The sequence below is a fragment of the Prunus dulcis genome, chromosome 7 (genome assembly GCF_902201215.1).
Source record: "Prunus dulcis chromosome 7, ALMONDv2, whole genome shotgun sequence".
Classification (NCBI taxonomy): Eukaryota; Viridiplantae; Streptophyta; class Magnoliopsida; order Rosales; family Rosaceae; genus Prunus; species Prunus dulcis.
In genome coordinates this window covers 13,625,884-13,642,819 of record NC_047656.1, presented here as the reverse complement: position 1 = coordinate 13,642,819, position 16,936 = coordinate 13,625,884, and the positions used below count along the sequence as shown (strand labels likewise).

At 37.7% G+C, this 16,936-nt stretch overlaps 2 protein-coding genes across 2 annotated transcripts; one reads left to right on the top strand and one right to left on the bottom strand.

Annotated features, from left to right (window-relative positions):
• Positions 1–2,547: 2,547 nt before the first annotated feature.
• LOC117635739 (ACT domain-containing protein ACR10) lies at positions 2,548–6,201 on the top strand. Its single transcript, XM_034370096.1, has 6 exons — positions 2,548–2,961; positions 3,400–3,618; positions 3,783–3,888; positions 4,215–4,551; positions 5,044–5,328; positions 5,616–6,201. Exons 1-6 carry the CDS (start codon positions 2,808–2,810, stop codon positions 5,751–5,753), a joined length of 1,239 nt encoding a protein of 412 aa, XP_034225987.1. The 5' UTR covers positions 2,548–2,807; the 3' UTR covers positions 5,754–6,201.
• Positions 6,202–7,291: 1,090 nt separating this feature from the next.
• Positions 7,292–10,381, bottom strand: LOC117635781 (heparan-alpha-glucosaminide N-acetyltransferase-like). The gene is made up of 13 exons (XM_034370141.1): positions 10,118–10,381; positions 9,813–9,950; positions 9,535–9,616; positions 9,273–9,349; positions 9,047–9,162; positions 8,808–8,916; positions 8,609–8,725; positions 8,328–8,419; positions 8,170–8,236; positions 7,994–8,075; positions 7,782–7,873; positions 7,547–7,690; positions 7,292–7,438 (listed from the first exon to the last, which is right to left on the bottom strand). Exons 1-13 carry the CDS (start codon positions 10,379–10,381, stop codon positions 7,292–7,294), a joined length of 1,527 nt encoding a protein of 508 aa, XP_034226032.1.
• Between the last annotated feature and the right edge of the window lie 6,555 nt (positions 10,382–16,936).

The following is a 16,936-nucleotide window of genomic DNA, read 5'->3' as shown; positions in this document are numbered from 1 at the left end:
GTTCACTTTTTATTTAAAAGGTATTTAAATATTTTTTCTTTTTTCATTATTAAAATTTTTTTTCAAACTTTTACATATTTTCTTATTTAAATAACTAGATGGTGCCCAGTGATGCGGTCCATATATAAGAGTTATTTATATTCATATTTTTTGAGGTTTCTTGTGTTTTTATAAAAATTCATCTTATGCAAAGGACCCACTAGTGTAGTAGTTTGGAGTATTTACTTTCTCAGGCAAGGTTCTGGGTTCGAGTCCTAGCATCCGTGTTGTGTGTGTGAATTTAATATGCTATCGCCTCTTTCAATAGGAAAGGACCTCAATAAAAATTCATCTTATTTACAAAATTACACAAACACCCATTGAAGTTTTAGTTTGTTTCACAAAACTCCCTTTTGTTGATTGTTTGTCTAAAAATTGATGATTTTATTAAAAAATAAATTTATACAAATGAAAAAATTAACCACAATGAAGTATATGCAATCTAATCTCGAAAGCCAACTTTGTCATTTGCAGAATTTTTTTTATTATAAAATCATCAATCTTTAGATGAAAAATCAATGAAAATGAGTTTTGTGAAAACAATTTAAAACTTCAGGGAGTATTTGCATAATTTCTAAAACCTCAAGGAGTTTTATAAAAAAGTCGAAAATCTCAGGAGATGTTAGGGTAATAACTCCATATTTCTCCTTTAATAGGTTTTTGAACTACAATTGTTTAAGGATGTATCGATGATCATGATTCGTTGATTGCTAGATTCATATTATGATACTCATTTCAAACAACCCTCTATAATTCTTCATACTCACCAGGACACTTATTAATCACAGACAACTTTGTGGAATTTATGAGTCTAGAACAAGACTTGGATTCTCGTCTTATCACTATATGCAATAAAAAGATACTAACTTCATTAATTAAAAAGCTACAAAAATTTCCTCAAAAAGGTAATCAGAAAACTAATAAATAAAGCAAATTACATCCGATATATTAAACACTAATTAAAGCATCTATAATTATGCTATTTATTTTTTAGTTAAAATTTAGTTTTAAAAAAAATATATATTTTAGGAGCTGTCTATAAAATTTAAACTCCAATCATATTCTTTAGTTTAGAGAGTCATAAATACAAATTTTTTTAAAATAATCCATCTCTATTAAAAAAATAATTAACATTAATTAAAAGTTTAAAATAAACATTAAATAAAACAACATTTAATTATAAAGAGACACCAAGAATCATTTCTCTCTGCTCGGAAAAAATGAACTCCTTATTCTTGAAGGTGGATAAAGGGCACTTTTTTTTATTTAAAACGAAGGTGATTAGGTGGAACTGATTAAAATTAGCAAGTGGGGAAAGATAGCGGGAATTGACAAAGGAAGTTTTCTTGAAGCATCCGCTAAGATAAGCACGTGAGGGGACCGCAACAACCAAAAAATAAGGCACGTGATGGCGGCTGACGCTCCATATGTGCGCGTGTGGCATCGGCACTTTACCCGAGTCAAGTCACGAGCGGTGGCTGGTGTTACACTGTTACTTTGCATGCCAATTTATCGCCACGCGAGATGATATTTGTTCCACGTTCTCCGTAAATGAGTTGATGGAGTTTCGGGTGGCTAGGCCGACCTGTCTCAGTTCAACAAGGTCCAATGATATTGAACCGTGTCGATGCCACGTCATATTGCTGTTGATTGCTTACGTCTCAGATAAGCTACAGTGGCACCAAGTTGGCAATGCAATTCCAATTTTTTTAAAAGGGTGTTTAAGAACACCAACTTGGAAAAAAGAAAAAGAAAAAATTCCTCATCTTTTGAGTTGGCATGCAAATTTGAGTGCATTCCAATTATTCAAAAAATTTGTTCCTTTGAAATTACTTGTCCAAATGTTTCTTAAGTGCCCCTACTATCTTTGTTTTCTTTATTATTCTCAAATTTCTTTTGAATTACATATATTTTGTTAGTGTGTATAAGTTTTATGTAACAAGTAAAGAAACGATTGTAATTTATGAGATTTGAAATTTAATATGTACCTGTTCGAATAAAATGAAAATTAAATATCATTAGACTAATAGACTTAACATTGTACAGAGTAAATATTTGATTCATGTGTTTTATAATGCTGTAAAGTGAAAATGAGTTTGAGTTTGATTGTGTTGGGCTTTCCTATCCTTATTGTTGAAGATAATTATGATAAGTACCTTAGAAGTTGTCCTAGCAATATTTTTCTTAAAATTATTTGGACCTTTAGTCCTCTCATATATCGAAAATAATAATAATAATAATAATAATAATACAATAATTTTCGGACAATATAAAGAGCCCAAATAGCCAAAGTAATTAATTTTAGACTGAATAGAAAATAAAAAAATTTAAATAAATATGAGCATATTTTTAAAGGAATAAAAAAAAGGTTAAAGATGAACTTTGTGATGTAGGCAACAACGGGTGGAGCTTCTAACCCGCCAACCCGTCCATGAGTACCCTCCTCCGGAAACCAGTATATATCGTGGTGAGATTCACAAGACCTACAAAAACACGAGAGAGATAAAAAATAAAAAAGACAATAAAACAACGACAACAAGAAGAACAAGTGAAGCAGAAGGTGAGAAGTGAGAGGAAAAGCCTCAATTCTCTCTCTCTGTTCATCTTCTGCTTTTTATGCGTCTCCACTGTGCTCCTTGCTCAAACCAACAGGCTCACAAACAAGTGAACTCCTCTCACAAAAGCAAAGAATATTGCTCCAAAAAATTACACATCTCCTTCTTATTCAACAACTAAAGCAGGAAGAAGAGCAAGAAGAAGAAGAAGACATGGGTATTCTACATGATGATGTAGTGATCATAACGCAGGCAGAGAAAGAGGGAGACCCAAGTGTGATTACAATAAATTGTCCTGACAAGACTGGCTTGGGTTGTGACTTGTGCCGCATCATTCTCTGCTTTGGTCTTAGCATTGTCAGAGGAGGTCAGCTAAAATGGGATGTTAATGCTTTTACATGCTTATTACAATTAATTCATCTTCTGTTTTGTTGCTGAGAATATGCAGAGAGAGAAAGGATGAGAAATTTGAATGCTTTGGTTGAGCTAAAAGTTTCAATTTTTGTGTCTTTTTCCTTTCCTCTGCTTTCCTCAGCAACCAAACCGTTTTGATTAGGCTCTTTCTATTTAAAAAATAAAATAAATTTATATAGATTTTCTTAAAACCAAGTGATGGGTGTGTGAGAATTGCCTTATATTTTGCTAAACTAGACATGGGTAAATGAGATTTTCCAGTGAATTTGTGAAACAAATTTCGGGTGTTTTGGGTTTTGATAAGATTTTGTGAACCTAACAGAAAAAGGGGTACTTGAAGCTGAAAGTGTTTGCTTTTTTTTTCTTTTTTTTTTCTGTTTGTGTTTTGAAGATGTATCTACGGATGGGAAATGGTGCTACATAGTGTTTTGGGTTATTGGGAGTCCAGAGACAAGATGGGGTTTGTTGAAGAAGAGGCTAGTGGGGACCTGTCCTTCTTGTTCCTCAGCTTCTGGGATTTCTTTTTACCGGTCTGAATTGCAGCCACCAAAGCCTCCTGATGTGTTCCTTCTCAAGTTCTGTTGTTATGATCGAAGAGGGCTCTTACATGGTAAATTTCTGTTTTTGTATCTGCATGTTTCTTAAATTTTCTAAGTTGTTGGTAGCTGATATGAATGAGGAGCTTTGTTCTTCATTTTATTTCTAATCTTTCTAAAAGATCATCAAATTGAAGGTTATTAATTGGTGCCTTACGTACTTTTGGTTTTTGTGCAGATGTGACAGGGGTTCTCTGTGAACTCGAGCTGACCATCAAGAAAGTTAAGGTATCCACCACGCCAGATGAGAAAGTGATGGACCTGTTTTTCATCACAGACACCAGGTTCTATTTTCTTGATATATTCTCCTAAACATAATATTGGGTGATTTTCTGGTTTCCTGTTTTCTTTTTCCTTGTAATTTCTATGGGGTCCTTGCGGCTGTAAACAATCCCAATTTGAATTTCAAGTTAATTGACTGCAAGACATAGATGAGTACAAGTTTGATAGGCATATATTTTGCACACAAAAAATACAAAATGTTGAATGATTCAAACATTCCAATGCTTTCAGCACTTGCAGATTGGAGCAGCACCATCTCATGTTGCTCTATTAGGAAACTTATTCTTCTTTATACGTGACTTAATCTCTGAATTTGTTTCTTTATCAGGGAACTTCTGCATACAAATAAGAGAAAGGAGGAGGTGTCTGACTACTTAAAAGCAGTCACGGGAGATGCCATGATAAGTTGTGAAATTGAAATGGTTGGTCCTGAGATTACTGCATGTTCGCAGGGGTCTTCATTTCTTCCATCTGCAATTACCGAGGACATGTTTGATTTGGAAATGCCCGCTGAACTCCCAAGTGGATCACTCACCTCCAGAAGTGTTTCTGTGACTATGGACAACACGCTGAGTCCTGGTCACACGCTGGTCCAAATCATTTGCAAAGACCACAAGGGTCTTCTTTATGATATAATGAGAACGCTAAAGGATTACAATATTCAGGTAGATATATAAGTAATGTGACATTTGCATCAAATAAATATTCTAAGAAAGCAAGAGTGGTCAGTGGATGTCATGTACTCTATACATCATAGGAAAAGGAGCTGTTTTCTTTTTCAAGAAAAATTGCCGTTCTCATCATTCTTTCCGGAAGATTTAAAATGCATTCAAAAGATATTTAGTTATAATTTCCTCTAGAATGCTTTTCCACTCTTGACATGGAAGCCCATTACAAAGAATAAGTTTCAGTCTTGCTTTGGTTTTTTTGAGGGTTAAGATTAATTTATGTATCCATGTGGCTGAGTTATTTAGTTCTTGCATTATTAGTAGCCAAGGGACATATTTGCTCATTGTTTGCAGCATTTCATGCTTGGTTGGCATGCATACATTTGGTAATGGAAAATTTTGATCAAATTTTAAGAGGGTTAACAGAATCTTCTGGGGTTACAATATCTAATTTTCTGATGATGATATCTGAATGCTATGATGAACCAGATCTCTTATGGCCGCTTCTCTATAAAACAAAGAAGACACTGTGAGATTGACTTGTTCATCGTGCAAGCTGATGGAAAGAAGATAGTTGACCCTAGCAAGCAGAAAGCATTGAGATCCCGCTTGCAGCTGGAAGTGCTTCGTCCTCTCAGAGTAGCTATTGTTAACCGAGGTCCAGACACAGAGCTGCTGGTTGCAAACCCTGTGGAATTATCTGGCAAGGGCCGGCCTCTTGTTTTTTATGATATCACCCTTGCTTTCAAGATGCTGAACACTGGCGTCTTTTCGGTACTTCCTGATCTGCACTTTGTACTTTCAAACAGGCATATTTTGGCTTTCCCTTGTATGATCCAAGGACATTAATATTGGAGACAAAATTGTATGCTCTTTTACAATTTGGTTTTCTTCATGTGTTACATGTATAAGCAAATGGAACAAAGGTTTATGGTTCTTACTAAACAGGCTTTCCTATCTTGAACTGTCTTAATGGAATTTATTTTCTTGACCAATTGTTTCTTTGTTTACCTTTCTCTCTCTGGCTAAGTAACTTCTGCTCTCCTGATTTTTTTTTTCAGGCTAAGATTGGACGGCATCTAATTGGAGATAGGGAATGGGAAGTTTATAGAGTCTTGATTGATGAAGGGGATGGCTTGTCAGTTCCGAGGAACAAGATTGAAGAACAAGTTTGGAAGATGTTGATGGGTTGGGAGTGATAACAAATGCAAATGCTGTTCCTCTTGGATGCCTGCGTTGTTCTGTACAGCAGAATTCTCCCCATTACCACATCTCTAAATGTAATTGACGGGATGTATGCCGTTAAAAGGCGAAGCAGGTTGCATATCCTATATTACAGCTTGTCCATACTAACTCTGTATAGTAAGAATGAGAAGAAATCAGTAGTGAAGATGGAAAAGGAGAGTGCAGCTCTCATGGCACTTGCACATTGTTGTAAAAAGGTAGATATGGTGCCATTTCTTTCATGTGCTATTATAGTTGAAGTTCGTTCTTGTGATGGATGGATGTGGTTGGTCAGTTGGATCAAATTGTGCAGTTCAACATTTCCAGGCGGCTCTATCTTTATTTTTTTGTTGTACATACCTCTGTAGGCTGAACGTTGAATTATAATAGAAATTAAAGAATAACTATTTGTCATTGCCAAAACTCTCTCTCTCTCTCAAGTTTGATCAGATATTTTAAAAAATGAGATTCAAAGCAGATTCTTTTGATGCACCCCAAGTTGGATCAAGTTTGAGTGCCCAAGAATATTGTTCTTTATTTTTATTCAGAAGGGTTGAATGAGTTTTCTTGGCTGTCCTGTCTTCATCCTTTTTAATCAGAGCTGACAAAGTCTTTAGCCTCAGCATATTAAAAAAAATCAGCTTACATCAAATTATGAGTAAATTTATTTTGTCGGCAGATTATATTCCATCACAGGAAACATATTCTCTACATGGTCTTTAAGTCAATCAAAGGTGAAGCCAACATGCCAAATAATCTGTACTGATTGAAAATGACTTTCAATCATCACACAGGTAATTTTATTGTTGCTACAAATATCAACGGTCCAGAATCCAGATCATCATTGTTCTTTCTTAATTAGGTTAATGCTGGTAACATTAGGTCTCTGTCATGAACTTTGAGTTTGCCTTTTATTTATTTATGATTTTTGACCTTTAGATGCTTTTTTTTAAGCTCCAATATTTCATGGTTGCCCTGTTACTTACTTGTCCCTTTCTAGGCTTATTTTAACCCCTTTTTACTCAAATATTTCACCATCAAATTTGGGACATCTTGGTCAGGACAGACAGGGTAGGGTTCCTAGTACCATTGGATCTTATAAGTTTTATTTTATGCATGTTGTCTTGTTGTGGCCATTATTATTGTGGTTGTTTCTTTCAATTTACTAGTATTTTTTTTTTTTCTCATGCTCTTTATGAAAAGGTGAAAAGTCTTTGCTGGTAAAGAAGGTGGCTCTAACCTCTAAGGTCACAAAGTTTCCCCAACTTTCACTGGTGCAGATAGGTTCAGCTAGAAAGATTGAAACACTAATTGTGTACATATACACTACTTTCTGTATAATAAGCAAATAAAACAAAAGAACCCATGAAAAATCTATTCACTAGAAAATTTAAAAACAGCAAAAGAAATCCACACTGAAAAAGAACCCATGAAGGGTAAAAGTAAGATATGTCACAAATACAGCAATTGCTGGGTCCTCTTTTAATCTTTGTTGCCTTCTGTTTTTCTGCTTCTACAGCTTCCAGTATATTCTGAATTTGTGCAAGATGCCTGCAACTACTCCCCAGAATAAGATCTCACCAAATATGACATATAGGAGGGTTCCTAGCCTCTCTGAGTGCCATACATTGATGAAAACATGTTCCTGGATCCAATGCACCTGTTAACAGTTTGGTTCCTTCACTAAATTAGATTAAATTTCCAGACAAATTGTATCAAAGCAGGAAAATCTAGTATGATTTTGATAAAGGGGATTTATTATACTTACAAGTGAATTGTCTGGAGATTTATAATACCATCCATTTACAAATGCTGCAAAGATGCCCTGAGCTGCCATCACAAACACGAGCATTGCATTCATTCCTATCCATTCTAGGAACAAAAAGGGCATCCGGTAGCCCCAAACATCAATCTGTTTATGTAGAGGATAGTCATTAGTTGTCCCTGGATTAATCTTTAATTGAACTAGAAGCGATAGCTCAGATAGGTTTTAACTTGTTTACCAGTAAATAAAATCCAGAAAAAACCAGTCCAGCTGCACCAGCTGTGAAACAAACGTAGCTGAAGCTGTAGAGTTGCTTATTGATGGGAATAGCTGCAAGCAAGTTGACAAATTAAGAAGTTTAATTTTGGAACATAGATTGCTTCAAGATTTATTATCTGGGGCAGATGAAGATAGCCAAGAACTAGGCACAAAAAGGTCAAGGAAGATCACCATCTGTGAAATGTAGAATGATGGCTATGACAATCAAGATAAACCCCATTGAAACCCATTGTTTGAGCCTCTCAGAGTGACCCTGCATGCATGAGAATCCAACCTCACTATCCTAAATGAATTTCCAAATATAACTAAAAAGTGCACTAATCTGTGAGTTTAGAGAGATGGGTAACCTTGAAATGGATCAAAACGTGGCCATAATGGATGCCAATGGTGCCGCTAAGGATAGCTGAAATGGAACTGAGAAAGAAGAACAACCAAATAAATCCATGTCTCTAGCACAGTGATTAAAGTTTTATCTTTGTTCCTTATAATTATGTAATTAACATACCTCAGCAAGCCCTCTGGTTCAAATGGACCTCTGCACCAACTTGGAGCTCCCTCTCGAAGAGGACCGTCACTCGGAGAACTAAGAGTGCAGGCCTACAAAATTGTCACAAAAATAACAACAAAAGCTTAACAATTATTCTCCCTCTCAGTTTTTTTTTTCCCGCTCATTAAAGGCACGACAATTGAAATATGTGTAAAGCTAATGTAATGCAGAGATGGGTACATATAGTTTTTCTGATTATACAACTGCATCAAACATATATAGCTATTAAGAGCTAAAACCTTCAAGCGTCTCCAAACAGGTTGTGTGTAGAGATGGTTTATGCCCCAGACCTGTCGATCCACATATCCAACTGCATTGCAAGCAGGTCCTAGATGTCCTCTCATCCCACACTTAACCTGAAAAAAGCAGAAAACAAATTAAGGCATGGTGAAGTGAAAACTTCCTACATTTAGTCATTAAACAAACAAACATACATACCAAGTATTTTTTCGATCTATGATCGTTGTCTACCACGAAACTCCAATCTGGAACATATAATGAAAATGTTGTGATCATGTAGATGAGGAACGCGAGGAATCCTCCAATCCTGCAGAATGGTACTTTAAATCAATACTAGATATCCACATTGAACAAAGTTACAAAATTCAAACTGGGATAAATTTGCTAAACTTTGCTTATGTGATAGTGAAATTCAAGACCTTGGTCTGTTTACTTACCACTGCCATTTATATGCAGTGAAAATAGAGAGGTGGCCAGGCTCAAGGACAGTTGGTCTAAACTTGGTGGTGAGTGTCTCTATTAGAGCAACAACAAAGTAAACCAATGCTATTCTCTGTTTACCATTTACCAACACATACAATCCAAGAAAGAAAAACAATGTCAGGTGAGCCCTTGTGAGTTTCATCAATGTGAAAGAAAAGAAAAAAGGGTTTGGGGAAACACCTGGAGGATGCCAAACCATCGAATTTGTTTCATGTCAACTCCATAAGAGAGATCAGCCGGCGCATGGGAGTATCCTCCTGCACTACATGGGAGAGCGAGAGTTCATACACCAGAGCCAAACAATATATATTTTAGGGAAGAAGATTTGAATTTGGCACATTATTAATTCTCCTTAGCTAAGCGAAGTCAATGTGTTATTGTTTAAGCAAAGTTTATTGTCCTCTTGACAAGGAAAGCTACTTCCTTAACACAGGACTATTACCTTGCAAAATGATTCCCCAAAACATAAGCTTCAATGTCCTTAAAATAATCTTCTTGATTGCATCATTGATCTTGGGAATTTTCTGCAAAACCAAAATTTTATCATAAAGTGATCAAATTGGCACACAAAGTTAGAAACCTACACACAAAATTTTGGTGAAAGATTATTGTCTTGTGGATTAACCGATTAAGATGTCGTGCGTTACATAATATATCCAACATATAAAAACATTGAAACATTTAAAGGAGAAGTGTGTATTAATGATTAATGTATTAAACCTTGAGAGCAAGGGCTATGGCGACCCCCACAATGAAGAGGAAGAAGGGCATCACAAAGTCGGCCAATGTGCATCCATTCCATGGTGAATGGTCAATACGTGCGTATGCTCCTCCAGCATCATCTACCAATATCATCACCTGCATGCACATATACACATGATCTCTTACTTGTCACAATATGCATGCATGCATGCATGTACAAATTAGCAAGATCAAAGCAATCATACACCATAAGAAAAGGCACTGTGTATAATATGTTATGTTGTTAGATTGTGAAAATAGAATGGTTGATCATGAATATATACCACTATGGTGAGGCCTCTAAATGCATCCAAAGTAGCAACCCTCTTGCTTTTCTGCTTAACCACTAGTACTGGTTGCTCCTCCCCTTTGATTTGGTCCGCCTCCAGAGGCGCGGCCGCCACCGCTGCTTTGTTCTTCTCCTCATGATCATGGTCAATGGCATCTCCACGACCATTGTGATCAGATGTTGTATTCACTCTCTCACTGATCAAGTCATCCTTGTTATGAAGACGGCCTTCTTCCAACTTCTTAGCATCATCCTCCATAGCTTTCCCTCTCGATGCACTAAAGTTGTTGGATAAGTTAGGGGGTGATAGTAATAGAAGTGAGAGGAAGGAAGAGCTAGCTAGCTAGGAATCTCAGCAAAGACAATTGTGTAAAGAACAAAAGGCCGGCTTTTAACGTTGGCTTTGACTGGAGCAACTGGGCCATGCATATATATTGAAACTCTAAGTATATAGAATGAGAAAATTTTGTACATATATATATATATATATATATGTAGGTGATAATTGTATAAGAATATATGATGAGTCGGACAAATCAAGCAACTTTGGCAAGAGAAGACAGAAATGTGGTCTGGATCTCATGGTGGGTGGCAGTAACTGCCATAACATCCTTCTTTAAAATGGATGGTTTAGTGACATATATGTGCAAGAGGGTACGTACGTATATGTATAGTGTTTGTGCAACCAATGTTTTGTTTGTTCATAAACTGCATCTTTGGATGTATTAACACATTGATACGTGCGTTCTGTTGAATGTATATCAATTGTAATTAATTGTATGAATATTTTCTTGTCAAACTATGAATCTAAAAGATTAGATTGAACGCATGATTCGGATTCATTTTCTGAGTTTCTCAAGTACCACTTGTCTTGACAATAGAAGATTACTTCATGATAAATGTTGAATGTATATAATATACTTGGGCTTGGGGCGGATTGTTTCACCTTAATTTGCTGTAAATGCGCTAAGGCAAACCAAGAAAGGGTCTAATTAACAATTGGGACGGCCTATTGGTAATGCTTTTTAAAAGAAAAAACACATATACATGTAGAAAGGTGACCTCTCCTTTGACTAATCGTTTAGGCCTTTCCTGTGTCAGTCTTCAAAATATATAAAAAATGGAAAAAAAAATCCAACAAACAAGAAAAGCTAGTATTCTATATATCATGGCAATCATGTGATCCAATATAATACTACGTACCTAGATTTCTTGGCCGTCCAATTGTCAGACTGTTTATTGGATAGCTTGAGCATATACAAAAGTTATTGCCGACCACGTTACATATATTTTAAATCAACTTTGTTTTATTTATTTTATTAAAATTTGTCATATATCATCTCCCAACAAAGTAGAGACTGAATGTCACTAGACGAAGAACTAATTGGCATGCATAAAATGTAATAATCTAAACCCAACATTCATAATTTATGAATAATTTATTTTGAGAAAAGACAATTTTGCTCTTGAAATATTTTATTAAGAAAAAATTAACTTTTTGACCGGAAAGGAATTTGACAATTCTACAGACACCGTTGCGTAGAGCACAGTGAAATGAGTTCATAGACAGGTAGTGGGCCCGAATCGGAGTTGTAACGAGAGAGTTATGGTCAAAAGAAACTCAGTGGCACAATCGTAAATATTTCGAAATAGGATTTTATAAAAACCAGATTTCTCATTCATAATTTATGAATAATTTATTTTGAGAAAAGACAATTTTGCTCTTGAAATATTTTATTAAGAAAAAAATAACTTTTTGACCGGAAAGAAATTTGACAATTCTACAGACACCGTTGCGTAGAGCACAGTGAAATGAGTTCATAGACACGTAGTGGGCCTGAATCGGAGTTGTAACGAGAGAGTTATGGTCAAAAGAAACTCAGTGGCACAATCGTAAATATTTCGAAATAGAATTTTATAAAAACCAGATTTCTCTCTCTCTCTCTCTCTCTCTCTCTCTCTCTCTCTCTCCTGCGACTTCTCCCGCGCCGTCCTCCTTCTTTCCTTCGCAACTCCGACCACCGGCCACGGCTGTGGACGAGGCCGGTACCAAACAGACCGGGATGACGTCCTCTTCCAACCCCAGCCAGCTCCCGCCTCCAGCCGCCGCGGTTTCGTCGGAATTTGGAGAAGAAGCGGCCGACGTCGCCCGATCTTCACAGCCGCCGATCTCCCTCCTCCAGCCACCGTTTCAGTCGAGCTAGGTATGGATTTTGAACCTTTCGAGCTGTTCTAGCTGCCTGTTGGGTAGGAATTGATCGGTTCTCAGTGTAGCTATTGGATTTTCGAGTTTGAAAATTCGGCCGAGTTTCGGCCTCCGTGATTGGTTACTTCCGGTCAGTTTTTGGGGTAGGTCAAAGAACAAAAGTGGTTCCAAATATGGTGTTATACCTAGGATAGGAGTTTGGAGCCGTGGTTTTGAGTTTTTCCTGCGAGGTGTAATCTCTTTGGACACTCATCGTTGCCGGCGCGTGCGGCGGCGCATGGGTGAGGGTAGTGCAGAGACACTGTGTCTTGTTGCGATCTTTAGGTTGTCACGAGCGCGTAGGAATTCGCGGATCTCAATTTGGATACCGTTTGAGCCTCGAACGGATATTCCATATTATGCGATTTTTGGGTTCAATACTGTCGAGCCGTTGGATAGTACTCAATTTCAGATATGTTGTTCTAGATAATTTCAGAATTGTGTAGGATTCGACGGATTGTGAATCGGACTCCCGGATACTCCGAAATCGTGAACCCTGGGGCTAGGGTTTAGAAATTATGCGATTACACGATCGTGGTCAATCCGATCGTCCGATTCAGACCAGACTTACAGGACATGGTTACTTAAATGTGAGGAACCTATAGGAACTCTCAGATTTGTAATTGGAGGTCGTGGACCCCAAGGGATTCCGTATTGACCAATATGGACGTTTATCGCGTAGTGAAGTCTTGGGTCTTCTCAGACAGTTCTAAACATCTGAAATGCTTAAGCGGGCATAAGAATGACGTTAAAGTTAGTGTACACACTTCTAGGAGCCGGGGGTCAGGGTTTTAATTAAATACTTATACCGAGCAGTTTTATTAATTAAATATTCATGGTGGTTTAACCAAGCACCTGGGGCCAGACAGACCCGCAAGAGGGACCTTCAGGAGGTCTAGCTAGCTCGGACCAGGAGTGAGTGGACTTTTGACAGGACCCGACCCAATTTACACTTTGAAATTCGAGCCAAGTCCTGTGCGTGTCCGACACCTGGCAAATGTCGGGCACAAATGACCTTTTTGCCCTCTTACTTCAATTTCTCTTTAAATTTCCCTTAGACTTCTGCCGAAAATTCGGCAGAGTCTCCCCTGTATTTTGACCAGTCCCAAAATTTCACCTGTAAACAATCTCAAATATTCCACCCAACTGCCAGAATAGGATAAACCAAAATTGCCAAATTCAAATTTTCCAATAAACTCGATATCAGAGCAATTTTCTAAAGTTCACGGGTTTTCAGGAAAAATTTCTACAACTTTACCTGACTTTGAAGCGTGGAGGTTAAGAGGGGCCCGGTGGTGGATCCTATGCACTTCTACAACCTGGGGGCGAAAAACAAGTTTTAAACTGTGAGTGGACAAAAAGTGAGATTCTTAAAATCAAGTTAGAATATGATTCCCCCATTTTGAAATAACTAGAGATGTATATACATCGAAAATTTAACTATATCTCCATATAAAAGATTCTATAAGCATGAATTAGTATACTAATAAAGAAACTTACATAATCGATCTGATATAAAGATATTACTGCCTGGAAGAATCAAAGAACTGGTATACTGAATAAAAATACCAAAAATACACATGTGCAATTACTGAGAGACCAATATAAAATGGCTGAAAATCATCCTTGAATAAAAGAAAGCTCAAAATCCTTTAAAACTTCGTTCGACTGAATTTACTAAAAGAATGAGTAAACAATATCTGCAGTAAAAGCTTTAAAATCCTTTAAAACTGCCACCTAATTGTACCCCTGTTATATCCGTCAATTCCCTGGCAGGTCTCGGGCGCCACGCAGTCCACCCGAGCCGCAAACTGGCGAAATCAGGGGACTATGATCAGCCTGTCCCGCCGGCAGATTCCTCGGTGACACCAAGTCAGCTCGAGTCGCTCTGGCAGGATGCAGGGGACCGTAGTCAGCCTGATCCGCAATCCTGGCAGGTCTCGGGGACACAGAGTCAGCCGAGCCGCAATCCTGGCAGGTCTCGGGACACCAAGTCTGCCGAGCCGCAAATCCTGGCACTCACGGTCCGAGCGTCCCCGAAACTCGTGAGGCAAGTCAAGTGCACTGACTGAACTATAATCAGACTGGATGTCCGTAGACATCGGTCCAACTCTGGGTAATCACTAAAGAAAACGGGTACGATGTGGTTTTAAAATAATGTCCTTTTAAAAAGAAATATCTGAATAATAACTGTAAAACTCAAGTCGTGCTGCGGTCTTAACTGATTCAAAACTCAAACTCTGTTTCTGTAACTGGTAAATAAGCAGCACCGACTTATAGCATTATTACTGTACTGCTCATATTCAAAATCGAATTAAAACTTACTCAAAGACTGAATGAAGAAACTTACTCAAATAAACTCATTTATAAAACTCATGTAGATAAAATCATTTATAAAATCTATTTTATATAAAAGCACATCAATTCATATAAAAGCACATCAATTCATTCATAAAATCTGATTTATGAAAGAAGGTCCACTCACAGATGGTCCGAGCTACTTCGATCCCTCAGAGGTCTCCTTTTAAAATCTTGTCGGGCTCCTGGTGCCTCACTCGAAAGATTTGGTGAAGAAATGAGGGAGATATTCGAACTGGAAGTTCGGGTGGCATTCGGACGAACCGTCGGCTTCCATGGCAGATTCCGGCCGATTCTGACCACAGCAGCGGCGGAGGTGGGTCGGGAAATGTCGGCCGTCGTGTGCTGGTTCGTTTGGCACCGGTCTCGGAGATCAGCTCCAAGCGAGGCGGCCGGTGCGACGTCGGGAAGGGAGGAAGGTCGCGGGAGGGTTGCTGCGGGAGGAGAGAGAAGGAGCTGACGGGGGAGAAGAGAGAGAGCGCTATAAAAAGCTGACTTTTTGACCAAATTACCATTTTGCCCTTCGCAGTTTTTAGACCATATCTTCTTCGTTACGGCTCCGATTCGGGTCTACTCCGTGTCTACGAACTCCTTTCGCCGCGCTCTACGCAATGGCGTAGGCGAAATTCCCAAATTTTTTCTCGATTAAAAAGTCAAATTTTTCCCTATTAAAATATGCGAGGGCAATTTGGTCCTTTCGCTAAAAGATATTTTCTTTACTTTTTAGATATTTTCTTTCTTTTTAGATATTTTGTTTTGGGTTCTTACAACTTTTCTTTTATAAATGATTTTATGCAAATGAATTTCATTATTTGATCTTGAATAAGTTTTATTGATTGTGATTTTTCCTAGCATGATTTGTGAAGTTAAATATCTTTATTTATATGCTGCTTAGTTGAATATGCTAAAGACATATGGAAAGTAGAGATTGAGATTTATATCAGATAAAATGGCAGCAGAGTTCCAGATTTAACAAAAATTCAGTTATTTATCAGAATTTTCAGAAATTCTATATTTTCTTAAACCACTGTGGGTACCCAGTTACAGAAACAGTTTGCTTTCAGCATATGTTGCCTTCGGATATGACGATGTCCACAGACATCCAGTTTACCTTCAGTTTTGTCAGTGCACTTGATATTTGCCTCACGAGTTTCGGGGACGCCCAGACCTTGAGAGCCAGGATTGCGGATCAGGCTGACTATGGTCCCCTGAATCTTGCCAGTTTGCGGCTCGGGTTGACTTTGTGTCACCGAGACCTGCCAGGAAAATTGACGAAATTAAAGGGGTACACCTAGGTAGTAGTTTTTAATTGATTACAGTGCTTTTATGCGAGTTTTATTGATCTTGAACATGTTTTGCATCTGCGTATATAATTATGTGAATGCTTTGATTTCAGTATGGATATAATGAACAGGAAAAATCTAACTTTTGCATAACTGTTTTTACAGTGGGGTTAATATGTTCATATACTGTTTTCTAGAACTTTATTTTTGTCCACTCACATTTTCAAATGTTTTGCGCCCCCAGGCTATAGAGGTGCACAGAAAATCCACCACCGGGCCATTTTTCCGTCGTCCGCGCCTTTCCCTCGTTATAGACCCTTTGTTTTGTAAAAGGATTGATTTATCTGTAAATTTTTAGTAATTGCTCTGATATTTGCCCTAGATTGAGAACTGGACTGTGAATCGTATATTTAAGTATACTAGCAGTTGGTGGTGTAAATATACATGCTTGTTTTGACATGTGTAAATTTGGGATTGAACAAATTTCAGGGGAGACCCTGCCGAATTTTCGATAGGAGTCAAGGCTAAATTGAAAATAAGTTGTAATTAGAAGGGTAAATAGGTCAATTGTGCCCGACATTCGTCAAGTGTCGGACACGCACAGGGTTCGACTCAAATTCCAAAACGAAATTTGAATCGGGTCCTGTCATAAAATCCGTCCGCCATGAAGTTGTGAAACTTGTACCTTTGTTATGCATATTTCATTAGAAGCGCTTAAAGGCGTGAGTACTTTTTATATTAATAATTCTGAATTGAGCTCTTCCTCTCCCGACCCAACCCGCACTTTCCACTTGGGCCTTTTGAAAATGTTATTCTATTTTTGCTTGGGCTATAAGGATTGAAACTTCCAACCCAGCTGGCCCTTGCCACTTGGGCTTTGTGAATCAACTAAGACATAAATCCCCACTAATGGACACGTGTAGTTGAC

Bases quoted from the DNA above. Each gene is read 5' to 3' on its own strand.
- LOC117635781 (XM_034370141.1), bottom strand. From the start codon at position 10,381: ATGGAGGATGATGCTAAGAAGTTGGAAGAAGGCCGTCTTCATAACAAG. The intron at 9,951-10,117 runs GTATATATTCAT...ATGTGCATGCAG, and splicing joins TTAGAGGCCTCACCATAGTG to GTGATGATATTGGTAGATGA. The intron at 9,617-9,812 runs GTTTAATACATT...TTGGTTTTGCAG, and splicing joins CCATAGCCCTTGCTCTCAAG to AAAATTCCCAAGATCAATGA.
- LOC117635739 (XM_034370096.1), top strand. From the start codon at position 2,808: ATGGGTATTCTACATGATGATGTAGTGATCATAACGCAGGCAGAGAAA. The intron at 2,962-3,399 runs GTCAGCTAAAAT...TGTGTTTTGAAG, and splicing joins TCTTAGCATTGTCAGAGGAG to ATGTATCTACGGATGGGAAA. The intron at 3,889-4,214 runs GTTCTATTTTCT...TTTCTTTATCAG, and splicing joins TTTTTCATCACAGACACCAG to GGAACTTCTGCATACAAATA.